The sequence below is a fragment of the Tiliqua scincoides genome, chromosome 8 (genome assembly GCF_035046505.1).
Source record: "Tiliqua scincoides isolate rTilSci1 chromosome 8, rTilSci1.hap2, whole genome shotgun sequence".
Lineage (NCBI taxonomy): Eukaryota > Metazoa > Chordata > Lepidosauria > Squamata > Scincidae > Tiliqua > Tiliqua scincoides.
The window spans coordinates 12,163,802-12,184,814 of NC_089828.1; the positions used below are offsets into that span (position 1 = coordinate 12,163,802).

The window sequence follows — 21,013 nt, forward strand, 5'->3', positions numbered from 1 at the left end:
ACTGGGGGCTCCCTGAGGGCCACATTAAAAGGCCTCGAGGGCCGCATGTGGCCCCAGGGCAAGGGTTTGGGCACCCCTGCTGTAGAGTAAGAGCTAAGGGCAAAGCAGAGCAACTAGTTATTGTCTTTGAGGCAAACTTAAACTGGAGCCAGGTAATTGTTTTTCAGTGTGTCGAAGGTGGTATGATACAGGTATTGTTGCCCGTACTGCACACACTTATCCCATCATCCACTCTAGTGAACAGATCTTTCACATTTTGTAGTGTCTCAACATCCTGCAAAAACCGTTGCACAAAAGACAGCGGTGGAGAAGGGTAAGAGTAACAATGCCCCTGCTTTACTCGTTCCAATTTGTCAAAAACTTGCAAATGAACTGTAGGGAGGTCCTTCTGTCTTGCACATAATATGGCTGTGAGTGAATTGCAAAATGAATTTTTCTGTTGTGGCCTTCTGTGCTACTCTTACTTCTGTGGAGAAGTCATACCATATCCCAGCAAAGCAGTGTCATATTAGCAGCTGAAAAATGAGTGTGGGTTTGGAGCGGTATGGTATGTCTTTTCTATCTAGCCACTTCTTAGTTTAGATATGATTACTGCATGGTGTCGGCATTATGTCTGCTGCAATACAGGAAGCACAATAAGAATTAAAAGAAAAGAAATGAAGCATTGACCGCATTTGACTCCAATAGCGCAATCCTAGCATGCGCTGGAACAGGCATGCCAGCAGGCCTGCGTTGTATCCAGCGCAAGTTTGGAGCTACCTGAGGCTTGGTCTGAGGCAAGGGGAAACTTTTTCCCCTACCGAGGGGAGAGTGGCAGTAACCCCAATGGGGCTACTCGGATCTGCACCACCTAAATCGGTGGCACAAGTCCGAGCAACCTGGAGCTGCCCTTGGCTGCCCAAGAATGGGGCTAGGATCTGGCATAAGTGCCGGATCCTGGCCCCTGCCTCCTGCTCCCTGCCCGCCTGCCCCTGGAAAGCAGGTGGGGAGCGGGAGGTGGGACCAGACCCTAACCCCATTCCCGCTGCCTGCCCTCCCCGCCACCTGCGCTCCCCCACCCTGAAAGACTTCCTCTCTGTCCTCCTCATGACTCCCCCAGGCCCCTGCGCCAGCCAAGTTCAGCCTCTGTGAACTTATCAGACCCCAGGGCTCACAGTTTCTTGTTTGACTCTGAAAGAATTGACAGTGGATGGACAGAGTTTCTCATCAGGCTGGTGGCAGTTTTGAGGCAGCCCTTTTCAAGGCACTGTCCAGCAGGTCTCTCTTAATTCAGTGAGTCCCCTCCCCTTTGTCTTGGTGGTGGGCAGTAGTGTAGCTAGAGGGGGTAGCGCAGTACGTTTTGCAGGTGCTGGAATGCGTCATGTAACCAGCCCCTCCCACTCACCATTGGAACCATTCTGGGCAGCGACAGCAACATGAGTGCGCTGCCGTCAATGCCCAGAATGGTTCTAATGGTGAGTGGGAGGGGCAAGTTACATGGTGCATTGCAGAGCTTGCAATACTTACTGTGCCGCCCCCTTTAGCTATGCTGTTGCTGGTGGGTGTTGCAGTAGACAGGAGTTTCTATTCTTCTCCCATGCCTGCTGCCACATCTGCTGCCAAGGTGATGGGAGTAGGGCCCACCTAGCTGGTGCCAACTACTTGTTACTGGGCCCAATCCTCCCCAGGACTGGGCCCAATCTTCCCTTGCATCAGTGGTAGACCAACTTGTGGCACTTGAGCACCGTCAGCTGCCAAAAGTGCCATGTGCTGCTGCTGTTGACCCCGCTTCCCATGGTTTACGTGCAAACTTCTTCTGTCCCACTGCTGTACCTTTGGTGAAGCAGGTATTGAAACTTACAAAACCTGTTTACCCAAGATGAATACAGAATGAGTGTACATACCACAAGCAACTGTTCCTGTTTCATACAGCCTTAAGTTCTAAAAAAATAAATAAATCTGATAATATTATTTCACTTATTTCATGGTAGAGCTCAAGGTGGCTTACATAAAGTTCCCAGGAAGTCTCCTGTCCAGGCATTGACTAGACCCTGATCCATGACATGCCATCCGCCTCCAACATGCCGCCCCCCCTCCCCAGGATACTCAAAGAGTCTCACAGAGCCTCGCACGATGCTCTGCAGTGGTTCAGAAGCCTTCCGAGGCTTCTCCTGCTGTTTTAAACAATACTTCTGGTTTCCCAACGAAACTTTAAGTATTCTTTAAGTATCGCTTAAGTAAGTAGGGGAAGCCTCAGATGGCTTCTGAACTGCTGCTGAGTGCTGTGCAGAACCTCACCTGCCCACGGAACGGTTTGGACAGGCAGATGGCGTAGCGCGGTGGGTGAAGGTGGCAGCAAGTACACAGGAGTGCAGTGAGCACATGGCAAGTGTGACTCCTGGGGCATTTGCCCCCTCCTCGCCCTTGCCCAGGTCTGCCACTGGATGGCTGTATCATGATCCCCCAGAGTCGTCCCATCCATGAGTCCTCAGGCAGCAGGGTGGTGGAAAGTGTCCACCTCTGTCTCCCCACTCACCTCCATTGCTTCTCCCCCTTCTCCTGCTTCCTGGATTGGAAAAGGAAGTGATGGAGCAGTAGAGGAAGTGTGGAGGAAAGGATAGTGTCACCTTTTAGGGAGAAGCGGTGCACTGACTGTTGCATTGCTCCCTGCTCCCCAACCGGAGTTTCAGACCGCATGTGATTGTCTTCAGCAGCACTTGTATCTTTGGTTATGAATAGGTATAAAAATGTCACCACAACAAATGCCCCTAAAATACACTGTCAGTTTGTCTTGTAGTTTAATCTAAAAAATATATCCAAGTCTTACGGGTCTTTGAACCTTGCTGGAACTAAACCCACATCTCCTCCTCCCTCCACTCCCCTCATTTCCTGAAATCTCTTTGCTGCCCCTCTGTTGGACTTGAAAATAGGAGCTCTCCGTGACACCTGTGGCTAGATAGTCAATTCAAGTTAATTGCTTGGCTTCCAATCCCCCTGTTGATTATGCTTACAGCTGCTGCTCCTTCTCACCTTTAATTAACTTGGGAGGGGCTGCCATCTCTTGGCACAGAATTGCACCCTCCAGTTTGGTTTGATGATTTCCCAGTGAGTTATTATTGTAAATGGCCTTTTGTCTGTGGCCTTTGTAAATGGAAAGATGGGGCAAGAAAACACATTTTTAAAAAATACAACAAGTGCTGGCAAAGGGCATCATTTTGTTGTTTCTGCCTGGAAAGCTGTTGTTCATTTAAAGAGCAAATGCATGTGAGCGGAGATGTTGGCAAGGGCTGCATAAGCACGAGGAGGTGAATTGGAAAACTTTCTTTGCAAAGGGTATGGAGATCGGTAGCTGCTGGTTGTTAAGGAAACAGATGAGAAAAAAATGAGGAACACAGAAAGTTGTGTGGCTGGACCACAGTCCAAATGCAGCCCCAGCCACCCCAGGTGTTGTGGAAAAATTTCATCTGGGATATAGAATAAACAGCAATTATACTATTTGGTGGTCTGACTTTAACTGTTGAAATGGAAATTTTAAAAAGCACGTATTGGAAACAGTCACGAATGCTTTATCAGCCCTAAGGAGACAATAGTTACGGAACAGCTACGGAATAGACAAAATTACGGAACAGCTTTGAATTCTGTGTAGGTTGGCAATGTCATTTGAAGAAGTATGAGCAATTTTTTTTTAAATCTAGGGGCCACTATAGTTGTAAATCTGTTCCCCATCCAATGTGCTACTCCATATGTTTGGTACAGTAAGGCAAGCATCTACACAGGAACAGGACTTTTATCAGTGGTGGCCCTAATGTCCTGAAGCTCCCTTCCTTTGAAAGTTTCCTTGGCCGCTGCCCTGCCCTCAGTTCTGAAACTTATGAAGACTTTGCTGTTTCCCAGGGCTTTTGGACTGGGATGAGGCTACTAGATGTTGTTCTTTGGGTCTGTTTTTCTTTGGAAAGCTCTGCTGTATTCTGTTATTGATTTTGTTTTTCATGATTTGTAATACTTTTAATGGGTGTGATATGTTTTTTAGATATCAAAGTTGGTAGGATTGGGCCCTAAGTTGTATCCCAGATGGCAGCCCATTTTCTTTCCCAAGAGAACTCAGTGGCAGTAGTGTAACTATGGGGGGGCACTACCGCAGTAAGTATTGCAGGCAATGCAACACACTGTATAACTGGCCCCTTGCCGTCGGATCCATTCTAGGCAGCAATGGCAATGTGCAGCTTAGAATGGCTCTGATGGAGAGCAGGAAGGGTTGCACACAAAGTGTGTTGCAGTGCCTGTATTATTTACTGCGTCCCCTGTAGCAATGCTATTATTATTTTATTAATTTATACCCTGCCTTTTTGCCCAACGGGCAAATGCCTTTTTGCTACTGCTCAGTAGGAGCCATTTGAAAGACAAGCCTGGCCAATCAGCTGAACTCTGCTATGATTCTGCTATGATTTGTTGGTCAGCCGAGAGTAGTATAGAAATGTGGAACAGAACGTTGGGGACTGGTGTCTAGATGTGTCGTTGTACTAGCGTAGCATGGGGAATAAGGGTGTGAGTTGGGAAGTGTCCTCATTTCACACCTCATGTCGACCATGAACACACTAGATAATCTGAAATTATTATATCAGATTCATTTCTACTGAATCTGCAATGTGAATAAATCTGGCCTACCTTGCGCAGTTGTTGTGGGAATTACTTAGCGAATGTGTGTGATGAGCTTGCAACACTTAAAAAGTGTTCTGCAGACATCAGGTAGCATGTGTCTACAGCTGCCTACGCTTTTGTGTACCTGGAGCAAGAAATGGCTTTATCGTAGGCATTTAAATTAGTACTAAGGTATTTGTATCATGGGCGATTGTGTCCTGGTCATTGGCTTCCCTGGACATTCGTGTCTGGGTTTTTTGACATCCCACTATAATTGGGCAACAAACCCCATGTTATTTATCCTAAGCCTCTCATCCCAGCCTTAGCCCAAACCCAAACCCTAACCCTACCATTACATCTTAAAATTTAAAAAAGTGCATCTAATATAAATATACGTATATTGGGCCATAAATGTCTGGGATGCAAAAAGAATGAATGCAAATGTCCACTATCAGGATGTCTTTGACTGTGGGCGCAATCCTAACCCATGTTCCAGCACTGACATAAGAGCAATGCAGTTCTGAGGTAAGGGAACAAACATGCCCTTACTTTGAGGAGGCCTCCGTGAGTGCCCCCCGAACTGCAGGATGCAGCGCATGTCCCATTGGCACAGCTATGCCAGTGCTAGAGAGTGGGTTAGGATTTGGGCCTGCGTCACAGTTGTTCAGGACGCAATAGTCCTGTCATTCATTTAATCATCCAGTGCAGATGTCCCGTCTAGATCCATTCAGTTACACTTTCAGTTTTAATAAATAACTAAATAAATAACTAATAAATAATAAATAACTAATAATAAATAATAAAGCAACATTTAGGAGTGGTGAGGTTCTATTCTGCAGGGGAAGGGTGGCTTTAACAGATGTTTTCTTTTTCCCTCTATACTTCAGATAGAGTTTCCAAAACTGGGAGACATTTTGAAAAAGGAAAAGATGAGGTCTGTTTGGGATGATACCAGGGAGCTCACTACCCAGAACCACCGTGATTACTTAGGTAAGCTCTGGTATTTACAGGAATTCATATGTTAAAATTTTTTTCAATCAAATGAACATACCACGCATTAATAGATTAATGCTATTTGCAATTGATTGATGGCCATATGCTAACATCTTCCTATGGGGATAACATCTCATGGCATAAATAAAAACCTAGGTTGAAGTCAAAGATTGAATAATTTGGCTCCATATGTATGATCTGAAATAAGTAGGTTAGCAGCTGACGAAAGTCTGGCATGTTAGCCCTCTCCTCTCCCCCCCTCCCCCGTCAGTTGCCAATCTCAGAAGCCAAAAGGGATCTGAATGGGTAGGGATATGTAACAACTGCATTTAGCCATGAGCCATTTTTTTCATAATGGGGCATAGAGTCCTTCTCCCTTCTCTCTCAGAATGGTCCTCTGGTCACTCATTGCTGCTGACTTGTGCTCTGGGTGCAAGGGAGTTCTTGTTTTTTCAAAATTGATTGACAATTTATTGTAAGTCAAAGCAGCAGTGATAAATGAAAATGTGCCTAATAATTATAATCAAAACAGAAAAAAACGTATATGCATGAAACACTGATAGAAAGGAAATATACATTGCACATTTGATATACATTACACATTTAAGAAGCTAGGCACCATTGAAAGGATGCAAGCCTTTATGTTTTAGTCCCAAATGGAAAGAACCCTTCAATGACTCTTGTTATTGGTAAGGACTCTTACAAATGTATATATTTTCTTTATTACTATAACTCTTTGTAATTACGTTTTTTCAGGGCAATTACTGGGACCCTGTGAAAAATAACCAGATGCAATAATGCTCTGTAGAAAGAAGAAAATATTAGGTAAGTAACATAGCTGTGTTTGCATATTGTTCTGGTGCATCCATGAGGCCAAGTGAGGTTGTAGACTAGGATGGCACTGTAACACAGCAGTCTCAAAACCACAACCTGCTGCATGCCCATATAACCCGTTCAAGCGCTGTAGTGGCAAAGCCTTAGTGGCACAGCCGATCTTTGTCTCAACTTACACCAGGCAGCAGCTGTCCAATGCTCCAGTAAGCTCTGTGCCCCAATTTCTGTGGGGGGGGGGGGGGGAGTGGCTGTCTGATGTGAGTTGCAATGTAGATCAGCTGTGAAAAGGGGAGTCCGCAGCGCGGAATGGCTTCTCCACTGCCGTACTGCGCCTGGATGGGTTTTGTGGAGTGCTGGATGTGGCCCGTGGGCCAGAGTTTGAAGGCCCCTGCTCTAATCCATCACTCTCATCTCCTCCACGCTCTCTTCTGCTCCATTTTCCTGCTTCAAATCCAGAGAGTGGAAGGAAGAGGAGCAGCAGCAGAGGCAGTAGCTGGGATGCTATTTAGGACACCAAGCTGTTCTCCCTCCCGCTCTGAGTTTTGTTTCTTTCACGTACAGTACAGTTTCTGCTGCGTATCTTCTGATATATATGAGGAATGGAAACTGAAACTTGAGGGTTTTTTCTTCTTCCCAAAACCCTCTTTATCTTTTCAGTATTCATGCACTGAGTCAGGAGTCAACTGTAATAGTAAATTCAGTTTACCAAGGTTTTCACTATTTTGGCCACTAGTGTCAAGTTCAGGTTTTTGTCCCCCTAAAATTTCTTGCCCAGTGCAAGTCTACCCCCTGCACCCCTTTAGCTATGCCACTGTCCTATCTCGGCAAGTCAAGAATTGAACTTTGACTCTTCTGCCTGCAAAGCAGGTATTCTACCTCTGAGCTACAGCCATTGCAGAGTAGCTTGTCTGCAACAGGTGCTATGAAGCTACAATCTCTCATTAAATTACTTTCTTCCACCTTATTTCAAATTTATTATGGAGACTATCACTCTTTCCTCCCAATGTTACTAAGTTAAGCACTATATATCCACCTCCTTGTCATTGGCTGAGATGCAAAAAGGTGCTTTAAGTGTGCACAAGAGGCCAATCTTGCCCAGTGGGACTCTTGCTTCCCTCCCTTCAATCTGCAACCTACTGTGTCATATTGCATACTGCTTTCAAACCCCCCCCCCCCCGTTTCAAGTGACATTTCACATTTCTTATTTTACAGCAAAGGAAACTGCTGTTTAAGAAACTCAAGATCAAAACCTGCTTGCTGTGTGGCACTAGTCAGTTTCACAATGCTTTGGATACCAGCCAAAGGATGTAGTTGCAGTGGTAGGGACAAGGGGGAGGGAGAAGTGTTTTTGTAGAAGTGAACTTGAAATCTGGAGTTCTGCTTAGAGAAGAGCAGGTGTGAAAATGAACAGGAATGAGTCCATGGGAAGTTTGCATCACATGTGTAGTACAGCCCCTCAAACCACTGATATGCAAAATAAATATTGCTTGTAGTAGCTGTGGCTGAGATCATCCTCAGAAAGAGCCAAGTACTTAGGATTAAGCTTTGTGCCGGTCATGTCTGATGCAAGACTAATTGCAATTGATAACGGTGAGTGAAAGAGGCTTTGCTGTTGCTCTCAGTAGAAGGCGTCACCTCTTGATTTTGGGGGTACTTTTAATAAACCTATATATACATTTTTCTTTTGACTGTCTATCACTTTGAGAAATGGGCTGCCCTGATCCTCTTCCCACTTGCTCTTAGTGAGCGGGAAGAGAATCAGAGAGCCCACTGAAGTGGCATGGTGAGTGAAGAGCTGGGGGAGAGGTAGCAGGCAGATGTGAGGTCCAAGCATCCTTTGTCAGTTTGCCACTCCCGGCCAACAAGCTGCTGGATGCTCAACTTTTAGTTGGTGCCTTGGGTGGCCCAGCCCTGCATTAAGCTGAGAAATCATTAGGCCTGTGGATCATTCTTAATTGTCCTTAATGGCTATCAGGATTGTTTTTTTTTAATTGATGTAATGGTAGCTTGATGTAATGGTAGCAGACCCGGATGGTTTAACCTGGAGCCTGTCCCAATTACATATGAAGTGTGCATGCACTTGTGTATAGACATATTCAATTTCTAGAGCAAAATAGGGCATGAGGTGAGAGGATCTGAGCCTTTCATGCAGTCCCCTGCTTACTGCCTGCTAGCCTTTCTCCCTAAGCTTTTTTCTTCCAGTCAAGCTCACATTTGATATTGAAGCCCAGCTGATGAGTAAAGTGCTTGGGGGAAGCGCAGACTGAAAGGAGAAGAGCTATAGGTAGGGTGGGTTAAGCCACTTCTCCACCCACACACTGGTACCTGGGGAGGGGTTCAGAGGGGACAAAATTCCCCAAGGCACCACCATGATCTCTTCCCTGCTGCCCATTTTCTTCCTCCTTAAGGCCCCTTTACAGGGCCTTAGAGGGCCTTCTGAGGGCTGGGGAGACAGCCCACCTTCTGGAAGTCCCAAAAACCAGGTCCCTTTTGCTTTATACATACATGTGACCGATGGGGAATCTATCCTCGTTCCCTTCTGACTGTACTTTTCTTAAAACCTGAGTTTCTTTCAAATATGGCAATGATTGTTGATGGTTTAAAATAATAGTGCTTCTGTGTCTTGGTTTGCTTCCTTATGCTTTCATTCATTTTAATTTTTCAGAGGAGAGGCGGAGGGTGAAAGCCAATAATCGGGAATATAATGAAACATTTCAATATGCAGTGAGTACAACATTTTCTGACCATGAAATCCTGCACAAATACACTTTTATTTTTATAGAGTTGTGTGGAGTGCCCTCGGAAGGGTCACTTGAAGGTGTTGGAGCAAACACAGTTTTTAGATTCATGCTTAACATTTCTGTGATGTTGAATAGGAACTCTTGCATGTGACAGGTTAATTGCTCAGATTAGCTTTCCACGTTCCCTGTTTTCAAATATGCTTCCTTACGAATACTTGAAAGGGTATTATCTGGGGAAGAGGGGACAGTATGGAATGTGTAGGTTTTCCTTAAAGCTAGGGATGGATGATTTGGGAATTGGTTTCAAGAAGTGGAGCTATTGCCCCCACACCCAATAAAATCATGAAGCAATAATTTTGGCCAAAATGGGCCATGGCTTTATTAATAATACAACTACAGTGAAATTCCTAATTTTTTAACTCTTATGCAAAAATCCTTCAGTTTGGGCTCCTGGATGTTCCCATCCTTTTGCCTCTCCACTCAGGTGAATCCCCCCTTTGGCAAGAGAATCAGCCCATTAGTGCTATGGTCCCACTCCCCTACACTCCAAGTTGAACAACCTTTGAGGATGTGAAATGCAGGTGCAACAAGAGGATTGCTTGACCCTGCTGTACAGCCCGAGGAGCTTGTAGTCCAACCCTTTTCTCACCCTGGTTGCCAATAAGATGCTCGCAAATCCTATCCTCATCCTCTCTGACCACAGTGCCCACTCCTGCTGTGATCTGAAAAACTGATCTTTAAGAACCTGCCAGTGTCACAGCATGAAATAGGCTGAGAAAACCCTCACCCTGGCAAGTATGGTGAGAGAGCAAAAAAAATCGTACTCAGTTCCAAAGCAATCAGCAAGTCTCATACTGTCTCATCCAGCAAGTCTCATCCAGGAGGGTGGGTGGGCTCTGTTCTCTTTTTTTCTTTTTCTTTTTTAACCCAATTTGGAAAGGTGGACTTCATTTAACAGAGACTGAACAACTTGCCCTCCTGCCTAGACCACTGTTATGAGCCTGCTCAGGAACATCCCCTAGCACAAAAGGGTATCTAGCTTACTCACTAAGGACTAAAATGTCTTGAGAAAATGCTTTCCCTAGGGCTCCTGGTGCCAAAAACACTGCCATTAGCATTGGAGACTTTCCTGCCTTTCTATAACTTGCAGGGGCTTACAACAGTATACCACTATGGCTTACAACAAGTATTTATAATCAGACATGTGAGCAGATCTTAAAAAGTGCAATATAAGTCAAATATGAATTATGTCAGATTTCTGTTTTGTTAAAAAGCCAATTTCATAAGTAGAGGGTTGGAATAAAAAGGTTTTGCCCTCTGTTTAAAAGACACCAGAGAGGGAGCTATCTTGTTTCTTGTGGGAAGGAGTTCTACAGTTTAGGTGCTGCCACCAAAAAGTGTGTTCCCATCTATTGTACTTCATTGAAAGGCAGAACTTGAAGCAACTCAGATGTAGAATGAAGTATATGGGCAGATATATATGAGGAAAGGAATCAAGTAGCCTAAGTCATGTAGGGCTTCAAACCAGGGCCGTAGCCAGGATTCTAGAGGGGGGGGGGCGACTACTTTTTCAGGGGGGGGGCAATTGTGTTGGGTATCTATATTGCTGTGCAAAATGAAGGGATAAGTATGGAGAAACATCAAAGTCCTGTAACTCCCCCAAATTTCATGAAGAGAAAATATTTTTTTGGGGGGGAGGGGTTATTGAAAAACGCATTCATTATCTATAAAGCAATGTAACAATAATTTGCATAGAGTAAAATGCATTTCTGTATGCAATGTAAAATGTATTTGTCTACATAGAAATAACAGGCAACATATCCTTTCATTTTACACACCAGCACAATACATAGGCTTGCATCCCTGCAAAAGTAAAACATATCACTGTGATGCAGGTAGTATTTGCTTGTATTGAAAGCCTTTCATTAGCTGATGACACATTGCTGATGCATTGAGACATACTAAAATAAAATTTATTTACTTTATTTAAAAGCAAGAGGAAAGATATGCAAGTCAGATACAGTAATGCCACTGGAACATTAGTTTTTTTTTAAATATTCATTACTTTTAAAAAGCAAAACAGAAGATTTGAATTACTGAATCTACCTAGTAGAGCTGAATTCACCTATCTTTCTGAGAGTTGAATCTCCTTAGAATCAGGGTGGATCCAGTGTGTGTGTGTGGGGGGGGGGGGATGAGCACTACCATCAGAGCCCAGGTCAACCAGGCGGGTAGATCTGGGCTCCCGCCACCTGGACTTGGAGTCCAGGTCTATCAGCCGGGTAGACCTGAACTCCTGGTTGAGCTTATAGCCTCTGTGGCTATTTGCTGGGTGGGTAAACCTGGGCTTCTGCCTGGACTTCAAGGTCTGCTTGGGTAGACCTGGGCTCTCAATTGAGCTTATAGCCTACATAAGAGCATACAAAGAGCCCTGCTGGATCAGGCCAAAGGCCCATCCAGTCCCTGTATTTCACAGTGGCCCATCAAATGCTTTAAGGAGCACAAAAAACAGCAAGACAAAACCTGTGTCCTGGTGCCGTCCCCTGCATCTGGCATTCCAAAAATCAGGAGGTTGCACATACCTATCATGACTAGTAACCCATGATGGACTTTTCCTCCAGAAATTTGTCCAATCCCTTCTTAAAGGCATCTAGGCAACATGCCATCACCACTTCCTATGGCACAGAGTTCCACAGACTAATTACACACTGAGTAAAGAAATATTTTCTTTTATCTGTGCTAACTCTCTCAACAATCAATTTTAGTGGATGTCCCCTGGTTAAGAACATAACAACAGCCCCACTGGATCAGGCCATAGGCCCATCTAGTCCAGCTTCCTGTATCTCACAGTGGCCCACCAAATGCCCAGGGAGCACACCTGGTAACAAGAGACCTCATCCTGGTGCCCTCCCTTGCATCTGGCATTCTGACATAACCCATTTCTAAAATCAGGAAATACACATACACATCATGGCTTGTATCCCGTAATGAATTTTTCCTCCAGAAACTTGTCCAATCCCCTTTTAAAGGCGTCCAGGCTAGACGCCAGCACCACATCCTGTGGCAAGGAGTTCTACAGACCGAGCACACGCTGAGTAAAGAAATATTTTCTTTTGTCTGTTCTCCCAACACTCAATTTTAGAGGATGTCCCCTGGTTCTGGTGTTATGTGAGAGTGTAAAGAGCATCTCCCTATCCACTCTGTCCATCCCCTGCATAATTTTGTATGTCTCAATCATGTCCCCCCTCAGGCGTCTCTTTTCTAGGCTGAAGAGGCCCAAACACCGTAGCCTTTCCTCATAAGGAAGGTGCCCCAGCCCTGTGATCATCTTAGTCGCTCTCTTTTGCACCTTTTCCATTTCCACTATGTCTTTTTTGAGATGCGGCGACCAGAACTGGACACAATACTCCAGGTGTGGCCTTACCATCGATTTGTACAACGGCATTATAATAGTAGCCGTTTTGTTCTCAATACCCTTCCTAATGATCCCAAGCATAGAATTGGCCTTCTTTGCTGCCACCACACATTGGGTCGACACTTTCATCGACCTGTCCACCGCCACCCCAAGATCTAGTGCTATGTGACAGGGAAAAGAGTATCTCTCTCTATCCACTCCATCCATCCCCTGCATAATTTTGTATGTCTCAATCATGTCCTTCCTCAGGCCTCTGTGGCTGTTTGCTGGACTTGGAGCCCAGGTCTACATGCTTGGGTAGACCTGGGCTCCAGATTGAGCTTATAGCCTCTGAGGCTGTTTGCTGGGTGGGTAGACCTGGGCTCCCATTCCAACCATTCTCCTTGGAACCTGCCCAGTGGGTGTTTCCCTGATGCCTGATTTTGCTCTCCATCCCGGTGGGTGCCCTTCCCTGCTAGCAGGACAGTTGGGGTAGGGGTATGCACCCATGGCCTCTCCTGGATCCGCCCCTGCTTAGAACCTTTTCCACACTTAAGTTCTCGGTTCTCTTTAGCTCAAATGCTTTCCATGCTTTTTCCACCAGAAAAAGGGTCTCCCCAGTCCCCAGGCAGCAGCCATTAATTTTAAAAATATATATATGAAAGGCAAAAACCCCACCATGATTTATCCAAACAAACGTTTCTCTCTGCCCCTCCGCAGCAATACCTTGTAGTAATTAGCATGTTACACAGTAGAAGAAATAGCACCCTCCCCACCCACGCCCGCTGCCAGTACAAGTAGAAATCTCTCCCTTCCTTCCTTGTAGCTTCTCTTGACCAGCCCCGCTCTCCATGTGCTCTAGATGGGAGCAGGGTGACCAGAGGTCATAACTTCTAAGGAGCCCTCCAGGGCCCTGCTTTTCTCGCTCTACAAACTCTCTCTCTCTCTTCCTCCAATCCCTGCCAGAAGCACCAAGCCCTCTTTCTCCCTATGCACGAAAAAAGTTGCAAAAAGGGCTTCAGATTATCCCCAATTGATGCCAGACTAGGCAAAAAAAGGACAGGTTTGGAAAAAATTCTAGGGGGGGGCAAACTGCTGGCTCGGGGGGGGGCAAACCCCCCTGGCCCCCCCAGCTACGGCCCTGCTTCAAACACAACAACCAGCACTTTGAATTGGGTCCAGAAATGTACTTGAAACTAGTGTGGCGGATAAAACATGGGAGCAATGCAGTCTGACAGGGCCCCAAAAGGACCCAGGCTCCTCATTTTGTACTACTTGAAACTTCTGGATCATTTTCAATACATTAACAATTTATAACAATTTGCAATTACCCAAACACAATGCAAGGATGGCATGGAGAACCATGACCAGATAGACTCTTTTCAAAAATGGGTGCTAGTGGATTGTCAGCCAAAGCTGGGCAAATGTGCTTCTGGCCACAGCCAGCACCTGAATCAAGGCCAGATCCAGAAGTACTCCCAATCTGTGAATCTAGTTCTTCCAGGGGAGTGCTACCCCCTCTAGACTAGGTTGTACTCCCAATTCTGGATCGGCTGATCTACCGCCCTAAAGAACCTTGTCTTGCCTGCACTGAGTTTCCGTTTATTAACCCATGTCCAGTCCTTAATTATAGGCAAGCCCCAGTTCAGAACATCAACTGTCCCAGAAGTACTTCTCAAAACAGCATGTTAGAAGGGCAGAACAGGAAGGGGAAAAAAATAGGGTTTGTTTTTCAGAAGATATATTCTTAGGAAACGATCCATCAAACCTGAGTGGAGGTTTGGCAAATCTAACGTTCACAGTACTTCAGGGAAAAACCACCAAGTGTTCCTCATGGGTGGTATATTCTGCCGTCAATTTTCAAGTTGAGAAATATGGTTTTACTGAAAGAGGAAGATTATGACACTTACTATGTTTGCAACATGCTTCTTTTGAGAATTCTTAAGACAGAATGTATTCCCAGAGTTTCTTGCTCATTTTTCTCTTAAAAAGTTCGTGCGATAAGACGTGCTTTCTGCGCAACAGAGAATTTCATGCATGCAACAATTACAATGGGGCAATGCAAAGAAAGTTATGTATCCATCCATGTGTTCCGTTAAAAGCCAAGAGACTTGGACTGCAGTCCTATACAAACTTTTCTGGGAGCAAACCCCTTTGAACACAAGGGGACTGACTACTGAGTAGACATGCACAGTTTTCTGCTGTTAAGCTTACTGGGGAGCTTAACTTTCAGGAATTGGCTATGACTTAGTGGAAGGACACCTGCTTGGCATGCAGAAGGATCCAAGCAGTGGTGTAGCTAAGAGATCTGACATCCAGGGGCACACATATTTTTAACTTCCCCCTCAGGTTGTTAACACACCCCAGGGGCCAGATGCCCAGAACACCTCTCCCCCCCCCCCGGGGTGTCTGAGAGGTAGTGTGAGGTGCAGGAAGATTGTGAGTGGCCTCTCCATGCTTCAGAAGTGCTTGTACAAAAACTGGAAGTGCCTTTCTAAGGCCTCCAGGAGGCCTTCTCAGGAGACCACACATGGCCTCCCTGCGCCTCAGATCACCTCCCAGACACCTCGGGTTCTGCCGGCAGGGGTGTGGGTTGGCATCCCCTGAAGGCATGGCAGCTCGGGTAATGTACCCCCACCCCTTTAGCTATGCCACTGGTCCTAAGTACAGTCGGATGTCGATCCCCAGGTCAAGGACTCTGCATGGAATGCTGGAGAACTGCTTCTGCCATGTGGTGTAGATAACTCAGACTTAGATAAATGGTCTAATTCAGTAGAAGGCATTTTCCTATGCACCAACACAAGAGGTTTTTCTTGCATCCTACATTCCACTCGCTACAACATCCTAACCACCACTTCTGCCCATGTGAAAGATTAATATTCACTTCTTGGTGGCTGTGATGCTATTTGTTCATAAGGATGAATGAAAGATTCTGTCCCTCCTTTCCAAGCGTGTTGCTGTTATTTTATTATTACAGTATTTTTCATCCATCCATTCATTCATCCGGATTTCTCTCCTGCCTTTTCATTTTAACAAAAACATCCAAAGTGGCTCACAACACAGCTAAGGAAAAAAAAAAATAACATCTGCACCCAACATTTTCTTCAAGGAGCTTCAGATAACTCCATGTACTCCCCTAGTTTTATGAGGTAGGTCGGGTCGAGGGAATTCCCAAGGCATTCCTTGAGCTTCCTGGATAATCAGTGATTTGAACTGAGGTCTCTTTGGTCTAAGTCCAATGTTCTGAGCACTGCAGCGCCCCAAACAGGAGATTCTAAAATTGCTCAAGCAGCACCACTTCATTTGCATGAAAAGACCAGATGTTTGTAAGGGAATGCAGGCATTGTGTTCGCGCTGGAGCTGGGAGTTACCCTGTGCACGTATAACATGTACAGTTTTGCTTCATACTGTTGCTAGAGCCAACATGAGATCTTTGTGTTTGTTTCTCACAAATCCCACAGTGAGTCTGCAAAGACCAATATCAGTGTGCTTTGCTGGTCTAGACATTTATTTTAGCCATGGAAGCCTTAGGCTATTATAAGTACAACTGTTTATCATTTATATGGACCTTTACATTTGCACAGCGCATCATTTACTGGAGATGAGAAACAGCATCAAGCCAGGCATGCTGAAAAGGAGCTTCTTTCATTTCTAAAACGAGTGCCTAGATGGATTTATTGTGAGTTATGAGGTGGGGGGGCACCCTTGAATGGGGTTTTTGGATGCATTTTCCAAGATAAAACCCATTATTGATGGCATTTCTGTCCCATTCATCTTTTGAGAAGTCAAGAGAAACTTGTGCAATCCTTCCAGGCAGTCTCCCTGTTCAGACTCAAAGCAGTTTCGGACCAGCTCACGTCTCAGCTAAATTTTGTGGTTGCCCCAAAATGGAATCCTTGTGACACAGTTTTCCCTCTGTCTTTGGGACATTTTTTTCTTCACATCATGACATAAAGTCATGTCATAAGTTTCTCCACACTCACCTTTGACTGGCAGTGAGGTTGGAGTGGAGTGAGGGTAGGATAATGTCACAGGGGAGGAAGGGGGAAAATGAGATACGAGGATTCCACACTGTGTTTTTTCTTTAGTGAAAACAGTGAACTAGTATCACATACCCTCAGATCCAGAGCTAGCCCTAGGTTTGAAGGGGCCTTTGTCAAAATAACCTCTGATGGGCTCCTTCTTATGTGGGCAGGTTCTGGCTGGCTTAGCTGGTGCAATTGGTAGCTATGTTTACATTTCATACAATTTCATAATTGGGGCATTTTGAGAAACTATAACCCAATGCTTTCCTTTCCCCCTCTGTTGCATGTAGCCATGCCTAAATAGGTTGTACTACATGCTATAGTGGGGAAGGGGGTAATAAGGAGGCTTGGGAGAGGTAAGGGAAAATATTTTCCCTTATTCCTCCATAAGCCTCTCAGTTGCCAATGGGTCTCCTTGGAGCTGCACCAACTATATAGCTAGTGCGTGTCTGGGGAGAGAAAGGGAGCATGTCTGGAGGCTCCAGAGGTGGTAGTCTCCTGGTAAAGTCGCATGAATAGAGCCATGTTTGGAGTTTTGAGCTGGAGATGGTTTTCTGGGGAACATAAATTGTGCTTGATTGTACAACAGCAGAGCACTACAAGCTGGACAAATCTGTATACCGAGCCAGTTAATTAGGAATTTCAGTGCCATTGCTAATTACATATGGTTAGGAAATTAGACTCTTGAGAAGAGAACGATGATGCTCTCCATAGATCTAAAAGACTGAAAATGACTCTCTCGGCTGATTTAATTAATATATGTTGACTTGGCAAATTCTTTTCGGTATTAACAAACTACCAGTAAGTCCAGCTGATCATGAACTAAATATTTACTTAGCATTTACAATGGTGTGTTTCACATTGGCCCTCCCATACTAATAATATTTTCTCTGAAGGAAGTCCTATAGATTTTGAGTTAACATAGAAGTAAGCATGCTTAGGAGTGCAGCTGTATTTTAATTTCCGGTTTATGATTGAGCTACAATGGGAATGAGCTGCTTGCCCGGGGTAGGTCTTGCCCCATCTCTGGCACCACCTATGTATTGAGCCCAGCAGTGGCATATTTTAGGGAAGATGGCACCCATGGCAGGCACAATGAAACTGCACTCCTGTCCAAACAGAGAAGGGGAGATCATGGCGTGGGAAGTCAGCCTTGTTCCTCCAAATGAATTGATACAAAAATCTGCAGGTACTAAGCCCCCCTAAAAAGAACTGAAAAATAGTGTTCATTTATCTCTTTTTGGAGGTCCCCTGAAACAGGTGCAAAAGCACATCATTAGCTATGTGTGTGGAAATGCACCATTGGTAGAATATGGCTAAGTCTGCACCCGGTGCCACCCTTCAAGTGGCGTCCAGGACAAATGTCCCTACTTGCCACCCCTTTGATACGCCGCTGGAGCCCAGTCAGAATATGTGGCCTTGACTTCTGATTATAGTGCAAGTGGTTTGAAGACTAAGCGGTCTGACTAATAACCACTGTTAGAGACAGCATCTAAGTTTAAGTCAATATTGCAAGGAAATTTGGGGTTGGCATAATTGAGTGCTAAGAACAGTGGCCTGGAGCCATGCATGTACTTCATTGGAAATTCCAGCAAATGGGTAAATGTCAGGTCAGCCTTATTTTGGTCTGTGTCTGGGTAGCAATTAGGGAAACATATACATCCTTACTGAAGCACTTTCCTTTTTATTTTAAAGACTGAAAACAACACATTTAAACCTCTGCAGAAAAAAAAAATTGCCTGTGTGTGTGCGTGTGTCTTCATTGGTTTTTTAAAAAGTAAATAATACTGGGTGTCTGCCATGTAAAATCAGCCACAGTGGTTAACAAGCGAGAGCACTGAACAGAGATTGTAATAAGGACCAGAATCCCTCTTCTTTCAGCATGCGGGAATACAGGCTGTTTGCAGCCTTGTAAGACCAGAGACTAATTGTCAAGCATTTCATAGTAAGGGATGGAAATACAATTTAGGGTTCAATTTTGTGGAGGTGGAGATATATTTAAATCATGAAAGGAAAAAGATTCTGGCATATGCTGTGAGAATAATTTATTGACACCTGGTCTTCTGCCCTTGTCTGACCTGACTTTTGGTCCCATCTGCTAAGAATTCTGAGAAACCTTTGGCATCCACCTTACTTCCCCCCTCCCCATATACTAGTCACTTGTTCCATTTGTGGAGTGCAGCTTAGAATGCAGCTTAGAAGATATGACTCAATAGTATACAGTGAGTAGGGGAAGCTGGGTTCTCCATACTAAGAGCCCATCCATCAATCTTAGGCTTCAATCCTATGTATACTTACCTGAGAAGAAGCCCCATTGACTATAGTGGAGTATCTGAGTAATCATCTAGGCCAGTGGTTCTCACACATTTAGCATTGGGGCCCACTTTTTAGAATGAGAATCTGTCAGGACCCACAGGAAGTGATGTCATCATGGGAAGTAACATCATCAAGCAGGAACATTTTTAACAATTCTAGGATGCAATCCCACCCACACTTACCCAGGAGCAAGTCCCATTTACTATCATTGTTAAAAGAATATGCATAGTTAGTAGCTTGTTAAAAGTACAGGTCTGTAACATTTCCCCAAATGCAATCACATACAAGGTAGCATCAAATCTAATATATTAAAAATAAAATATTGAAATGAATGGGGACCCACCTGAAATTGACTCGCGACCCATGGTTTGAGAAACACTGATCTAGGCTTGTCCCGTTAGGCTGCAATCCTATTCACACACGTCCAGGAGTAAATAATATTTAACTTGGTGGGGCTTACTTCTGAGTAGACATGCATAGGATTGCTCTGTAACTATTGTCTACACCTACTTGCAATAACTCTCCAGGGTTCCAGTCGGGGGTTTGTATGGATTAATTTTCTAACATTCCTGTTTAAGATAGCATGAGAGAATAAGAAGATCTAACATGTCTTCAATCTTCTCTGTTCTTATCTTTCAGAACAATCGCATCCGAACATCCAAGTACAACATTCTGACTTTTTTGCCTATCAACTTGTTTGAGCAGTTTCAACGGGTTGCCAATGCCTACTTTTTTTTCCTCTTAATTTTGCAGGTTATATTTAGTTTTTATTTTATTTTGAAAGCCAATAAAATGGCAGATGCCATTAATGTGAATATAACTGATGTGGTTCAACATGACTTCCCAATTTGTCTTTTGAAGACATGCTATAGATAGCTACCCAATGGTTTCACAAATTTTCACTTTAGTTGACCTCCTTCATGGTCTTTTGCACACTATAACTACAACCATTTTTTTGGGGGGGGAATGCTATTTTCCACCCATTTTTAAAACCATGCAAATGGGGGGGGCATATCTGTGGATCCCATATCTGTGGTTTCACTTATTCATGGTTCTGCTAATGTGGGCCCCCCACGCCACCCCGCATTTTCCCACAGTCTGCATGGTGCTCAGAATGATCGTTACAAGCAATAAAAGCAACTTCTGTTTTTCAACAAAACTGGAAGTGACCTTCTTATGCCTTTAAAAGTCATTATGAAGGCCAGAGAAGCCGCTGAGGGCTTTTCTGCGATTTCCAATGTCCATGGAGGGTGGGGGGAGAATTCCAGAAAAGGATTATCCCCCAAAGATACCGGGGCACCACTGTATTGTAAGAAATTTTGAACCTGATCCTATACATGTCTACTCAGACATAAGTCCCATTATAGAAAATGAGGCTTACTTCCAGGTAAGTATGTATAGGATTGCACTCCAATTATTCTTAAGAATGAGGCCCCAAAGATCAACAGTCTGGTAACTACTTAGTCCTAAACCAGGGGTCTCCAAACTCCGGCCCGGGGGCCAGATGTGACCCGCAGCAAACCTCTTTCCGGCCCGCAGCCAACCTCTTGTCCCCTGAAAGCCTCTGGCCCACTCAACTGAACATGACCAGAACTGTGCTCTGATTGTGTCTGGAGGGTGTTCTGAGGGCCAGAGAGGTTGAATGAATGAGCCCATTCATTCATTTATTCACTCATCTAAGTTCCATCTCTAATTTATTTATTTAAATTTTATATTTAAGTTTTTTTCCGGCCCTCCACACCATGCCAGATATTTGATGTGGCCCTCTGGCCAAAAAGTTTGGAGATGCCTGTCCTAAACCAATAGGATTCTGAGTTGAGGTACAGAATAGGCTCCATCCTGTTTGGGTCAATTTCTAAATATGCAATCCTATATACATTTTCTTGGGAGTAAGCTCCATTGAGCACAATGGGTCTTACTTTTAAATAGACCTGCATAGAATTGTGCTGTAAGCATGGTTTGATCCTTGGTGGGAATCATTCAGCAACGAGGCAGAACTCAATAACTGGGCAGGTTATTGAAATTGGTTATATAAATTGGTTTCAACAGAGAGTTGTGATACATCAAAGCTCTTTGATCACCTCCCAGATGGA

General features: G+C 44.6%; 1 protein-coding gene across 1 annotated transcript in view; it reads left to right on the forward strand.

Moving 5' to 3' along the window:
* Window positions 1-8,000: 8,000 nt before the first annotated feature.
* Window positions 8,001-21,013, forward strand: part of ATP8B4 (ATPase phospholipid transporting 8B4 (putative)) — an 81,486-nt gene continuing 68,473 nt past the window's right edge. The window contains exons 1-3 of the mRNA XM_066635425.1: window positions 8,001-8,034; window positions 9,110-9,168; window positions 19,560-19,673. Of these exons, the coding sequence (XP_066491522.1) occupies window positions 8,001-8,034; window positions 9,110-9,168; window positions 19,560-19,673 (207 nt within the window). The remainder of the gene's footprint in view (window positions 8,035-9,109; window positions 9,169-19,559; window positions 19,674-21,013) is intronic.